Here is a 6,387-nt window from a genome sequence, read left to right as displayed (position 1 = left end):
CTGCTGTTAAAGGAGAGAAGAGGTCGCAAGTGTTTTTCCCATTCCATCTGTTGAGCTCAAGTCTCTTTGAGACTTGCATCCCAACATTGGCAACCACTGTGGTCTCAACCACAAAACAACCCACGATGCCACCATAGAAAAAGAAGAAGATTCCCGAGGAAGAGAGAGAGCAGGAAAGGTAGCTCGTCCCTGTTGAGCAAGACAACACGTACACTCTAGAAAAACTAAAAAGAATAGAAGCCAACCTAAGAATAAGGAGCGAGAAAAAGAGAACTGAGGCAGAGATCTCGAGCCAAGCACAACCACAAGCAAACACACAAAATGATCCACTTGAAGACACAGAGAGGGAGTTAGCCTTGGTGCTTAAAATAGCTTGAAACATTGAAAAAAGAAAAAAAATTAGTTCAAGAGCTACAAGCATAGGGACTAGCAGCCAGCAAGTTAGCAAAATTAAACGAAGCAAAAAGACATCTAGCAGAGTTGCAAGAAGAGCTCGACGAACTGCAATACCTGCACACCACATCACCACAACCACCACTTCTAGGACATGCCATGAATGACACACCTATCCCACACCCAAACCCCAACCTCGTTGAACACAACACCCCAGCGATAACAAACACCTACACAACAATTGACAAGAACTCTCCATTATCCCTGGGCTTACAAACAGCTCCGCGGCCTACAGCTTACAAGACGGTCACATTGCCAAAATTCAGTGGGCAGAATGACCCTTGCTAATTCCTGATGAGCTACGAGGCTGCAGTAGCGTCTGCTGGAGGAAATGATTTGGTCTTAGCCAAATCTCTAATCATAGCCTGCAAGGGAGCAATGCTGAACTGGTACTAGCTACCTCCACCACAGTCAATATACAGCTGGTCAGATCTCAAAACCAAGCTCATATAAAATTTGGACTTTTCTAAATTTATAGATATTATTATGCATCTAGACATATACTGTATCTATATGCACAGAAAAACTATGCATCTAGAAAATCTAAAACGACATACAATTTGGAACGGAGGGCAGCAAACAAGTTTAAACAATATGATCCGCAAAAAAAAAGTTTAAACAATATGAACACAGTTTGCTTCCAAAGCCTGGGGACAATATAAGCACACACGATCTCCTCCACGTGACCACGTCGGAGCCCATCCACGTGTCTTGTTGTTGCCCGTATGCTGCCTTTCAATCGGGAAACTTGAGCGGCGCGAGCTCAGGGCACCGAGGCGCTTGGAAGAAGTCATGTGAAACGAGGCTCTCACTGAACATTACGAACGTAGGAGTTGAGTGGAGCTGCACTTCCTTCATACTCTTCTCTTCGAGATCGCACAATCCAATCACACCAGAGATGCCGTCTCCTACAAGGATGGTGCTACCGTCAACAGAGATCGCCCAGGTCGCCAAAAGGCCACGGCCATCTGAGCATTTCGGTGGTGGCGCCGCCACTCGATGGCGCAGCGTCCATCTCCCAGCCTCGTAGTCTTGCAAGACCCAGACGTCCAGCAGCATCCAATTCCGGTTAGCTACGGCGCAGAGCGCCCCGTCTAGCTCCAGCAGCGCCGACACCGGCGGCGCATAGCCCGTGGGTGGCCGCGACACCAGCCGGAACGTCTCGGAATCCGTATGGAACGCGAGCATCTTGCCTGTGCGCCTGCGTTCGGGGTGCAGACAGAGCCAGTAGAGGGTTCCGCGATGAGCAACGGGTAACTCGTAGAAATCCGTTTTGTATGGGCGGTCCGCCGGAGCACGCGCCAGCCGCCGGGGCAGGGTGGAGCCAGCCGATAGGGTGTAGTAGTAGTCTTTCCAGTCCGAGGAGCCGGGCTCCCTGTGTTCTTCGGCATGGCAAAGGAGGCGGTACTCTCCGGAGGGGCGGTGGTGGTAGAAGCCGCACTGGAAGGCTGCGGCGCACGGCTGTGGAGCCAGCACGGGCAGGTTGGTCCACTGCCTCGTGGTCGGGTTGCACACGACGTAGAGGCCCGGACGCTGTTGCAGCACGAGCAGGCCGTCGAGGGAGGCCACCAGCGTACTCCAGCCCGCCCATTTGCCGTCGCCGTGGTACCGGCTCAGGTCACAGAGGTAGCGGCGCCGCGCCCCGTCGTCCGCCGCGTCGAGGCCGGGGGAGAGGGGGACGGCGCTCAACGTCCAGGACTGGGTGAGGGTGATCATCTCGCGCGGGCTGCGGGCGGCGTGCGCCGCAAGGAAGGAGCGGCCGGTGGCGATGCGGCGCCAGCTCTTGCACACGGCGCGGCAGCGCAGCACGGACTCCGACGGGAGGCGGACGAGGATCTCCGCGAGCGCGTCGTCGCACAGAGCGTGGATGTCTCCGCCGCCTGACATCTCCATTAGAATCGTCTCCTTCCTTCTTCGCCGCCCCTGGCCGGAAAGAACCGCGTCGATCGGATCGGGCGGTTTCACCCTGATGGCCTTTCTTTGTAAGTTATACAACCATATATGCGTACGTTGACCGTCTCCGTGTCGGATCGGATACCGCGGGGAAGTCTACGACGCCGTGGATTGCGTTGAGAGCTGGTCGAGACGGAAAGCTAGCGAGGGAGTCCGATTCCGATCAGCGGTCGGGGAACAAGTCCGTGCTCCGCTGCCGCGCCGTGTGCAGGAGCTGGCGCCGCATCACCACCGACCGCTCCTTCCTCGCCGACCACGCCGCCCGCCGCCCGCTCGGGATCGGATGATCACCCTCTCCTCATTATTCAGCGTCCGCACCCGGGCAGCGAACACCGTGTCTCTCTCCGGCGGCGACCCGGCCGCCTCGGTCGCGCCTCCTGTACCGGAAGCAGCTAGACAGGGACGGGACCCCGATGGTCGACTCGTTCGACGTGCTCTACTCCCTCGATGGGCTGCTCGTGCTGAACCAACGCCGTGGGCTCTTCATCGTCTGCAATCCCATCATCAGGCAGTGGACCAACCTGCCCGCGCTGGCTTCGGAGCCGTGTTTCACCGCTATCGCGTGCGGTTTCTACCTCCATGGCTCGTCCGGCGAGTACCGCCTCCTGTGCGGCTGTGCCATGGCTTAGGACTAGAGGAATCCAAGGGTACGGGCTCGATCCGGAACGGAAACAGCCACTACTACGTCCTCTCCGCTGGCGGCACCCTGCCTCGTCGGCTCGGGCGAGCTCCTCTCCCTACGCACGCGTCTGGTGCCTCGAAGTACGACGACGTCCCCGTGGCTCATCGGGGGATCCTCCACTGGCTCGCTTTGCACCCCGAATCCGCCGGCACCGGCACCGGCCGGCAAGATGCTGGCGTTCGACACGGCTTCCGAGACGTTCCGGCTAATGTCTCGGCCGCCGGAGCGAACCGGTGACACGGCGAGGGTGCTGTTGGAGCTAGACGGGGAGCTCAGCGTGGCGGCCATGCAGGGCGTGACGTCGCTGGCCATCTGGGCCTTGCAGGACTACAAGGCGGAGATCTGGACGCTACGTTACGTTACGGTGTGGAGGTGCCGCTGTCGACTCTTTACGGTGGCAGCCGCGACAGCGTGGTGCCGACCATGGTGATGTCGATTGGACACCGCTACTGCGATGTGGCTAGGTTGTATGATGTCAAGGGATGAGAGGATGCACGAGGAAATCTATTTTGGGGCTGACAATCCTACATTCCTCGCGTTTAGGGAGAGCCTCGTGCTCCATGCCTTCTTCGACAGCCCTCACAGCTCTGAGGTCGCCTACATAAAGTTCTCCGATTGGAAGGTGCACGGTTGCTTGGTCTTGGTCAGCATCGACGTATCTCTGATGGAATGATCTACATATCAGCGGAAACAGTTTGTTTCTTTCACGTTTGAATATGCACTAGTGATTGGCGCGCGCAGAAGCAGAACATTGAGTAGCTGCATTCTGTTTTGTGTAGGGAATAGTGAAAACAGATAAAAATTGATGATAACACAATAGATGAGCATCGATGTATCCACCTGACATATCCATTAGGATCGGGTCCGGTCTCACCCTGATCACCTTTCTTTGTCATAAAAAAACTAGTAAGATGCCCGCGCAAATAGCGCGGGTAGCTAGCTTTTCTCCATGCTAACATTTGATCTTTTTTTACTTGAAAAAATGTTCAAATAATTTTTTTAGTCTACTTTGCTACATTTTGTCCGAATGGTCTGACCAAGTTATCATCCCTTATATAAGAATATTTTTTGGCCCAAGACATGAATTCATGATAAAATGGAATAGCGATGTTGAAATAAAGTTTTTTATGTTCAAGTAATATAATTTTTTTCTTCTTATGATGTTAATTAGTTTTTGTTACTATAAGAAATTTTTATTAGGTTTTAATAAGAAGATATATGTGACTTAATATTTTTTATGTAGTCAATTATTGAGAGGAATTAACGAATGCAGTCCAGTCGCACTTAGCCCAATTATTATGTCTAATTGAGCTCTAGTTTCTAGCATATAATTTACTGGTGTCTTCAATCTTGTATTGGTGGATGCATTCATTGGTGAGTTGACAAAGCTGCACTTCAGTCACACTGGCATTGCATATTCGCTTTTTTACATAGGTGGAGTGATATGATGTTGAGAGGTTGACCTTCTTGAATTTCCTCCGATCTTCCACTCCATCAACCCTATTTGCTATGTTTTTAGATGTTGTGTTTTTACCTTATTTTCTCATTTGACTTCACCAAGATCTTCGGCCGGGTGCTTTTCTCTCTACGGTACATAGCATTTTCCATCGATCAAGTAGATATATCTCTTTTTCGTGCAGTACTCTCTTGAAGATTTCACATTTTTTTATTTTTTTAAAATTAATTGTGATGCAAAGAAACTAACTAACCTGGAACACTTAGTTCACTCTTTAAGATTTTATTTGTAATGGTATTATGCTTTTATTTTAAAATTTTCTTATTTATTATAAAATAATATATTTTATATTCCATATATGTATGGTTTCATATGAGAAGTTCACTCTGCCTGTTTGCGCATTAAGGCAGAGGTGGTCACCGAAGCAAACCCTTCTACTCTATCATTGTCTCTCCCTGCTACTCACTCTTCGCGACCTTCTTATCCACTTCAGTGCGCACGCCAAAACGCAAGAGAGCTCTTGGTACGGGGCTTGCAGGAGGACATGGACCTAGAGACATTCACATAAGGATAGGGAAATGACAAATAGCATGGAGCGAAGAGCAACGATGTTTGAATTGTCGATGATGAATGACCAACTCACGGATTTCTTGGCATCTAAACAACAGCTTGCCTCAGCAGCTTCACGAAATTCCTGGCGGCATAACCCCATGGCTTTGGCAGGGGCCGACGGGCCGCAACTTAATCATCTAGAAGTCTGTTTTATTATAAGAGACGTCTGGTTATTCATCTCGACTGTTGAAGCGTCCCCACATAAGTAGAGACTAAATATGATACAAATATCAGTCCCAGGAGGCTGATAATATATTTATTCAACAGATAGTTTATAAACCATACAACTCCTGAAGGAGCGGGCGGGCAAGCCACACCTAAAGGAGAAACAAACCAATAACGATACAGATCCAAATTGCCATCCAGTCGGACTCTAGGCTGCAATCGGAATTAAGCGACAGTGGAAGCATTTTGCAAAGGCCAACACCACAGGCAACATTGGGTGCAGAAGTGACGTCCTACTCGAAATCCTCGACGACGAACAGTGGTGTAGCCAGGAATTCAACATAGGGGGGCCGGTCAAACACAACCGATAGATTGTTACGACTAAAATGTCAAGAAATATATAATAATTAATGATTCCAATACAGAAGAGCAATATCATTGAAGTCTCTGACTAACTAATGATTCAACTAAATATGCAGATCTGATTACCTTTTTCATTTTAGTCTTACTCTACGGGTCTTTATATCATTGAAGTCATCAATAAGTGTGTCAGATGTGAACTCCATTGCAATCTCCTTCTCGACGTAGATTATCAAGCATTTCTTAGAAATTCATCACCCATTTTATTTCGCAACCTTGTCTTAACAAGTTTCATTGCCGAGAATGCACGCTCTGTAGTTGCAGTTGAAACTGGCAGGGTTAGAACAAGACAAATCGACCTGTAAAGGAAAATATTTAGTACTATTCAGATACAAAAGTAATAATAGTAAGAGAATAAGTAAACTAGGAGCAGCATATTATATAACCTGTCGATCAAATGATAGTCATCCGATTTTCCAGTTTCCCCCAGCCGACGACACTCAGAAATAGTTAACAAATTTTGAAATTTTGGATATGTGGGCACATTGAGTTCGAAATGTTGTAATTGTTGTCTCAAGTTATTTCTTTCCTGTTCAGTAAAATCAATAGGATAGAACTTTGTAGCCAGCATCATAAATTTTAAACGATCTGAATAAATCCCTAGGATCCAAAGATGAACACAGAACAAGAAGCTCTGTAGCTTTTT

General features: G+C 49.0%; 1 protein-coding gene across 1 annotated transcript; it reads right to left on the bottom strand.

The window, feature by feature from the left end:
- Window positions 1-1,188: 1,188 nt before the first annotated feature.
- Window positions 1,189-2,340, bottom strand: LOC117849001 (putative F-box protein At3g51171). Its single transcript, XM_034730614.1, has one exon. It carries the CDS (start codon window positions 2,338-2,340, stop codon window positions 1,189-1,191), a length of 1,152 nt encoding a protein of 383 aa, XP_034586505.1.
- Window positions 2,341-6,387: the final 4,047 nt, after the last annotated feature.

The sequence above is a fragment of the Setaria viridis genome, chromosome 3 (assembly GCF_005286985.2).
Source record: "Setaria viridis chromosome 3, Setaria_viridis_v4.0, whole genome shotgun sequence".
NCBI lineage: Eukaryota > Viridiplantae > Streptophyta > Magnoliopsida > Poales > Poaceae > Setaria > Setaria viridis.
This window is presented reverse-complemented; position numbering and strand designations above follow the sequence as displayed.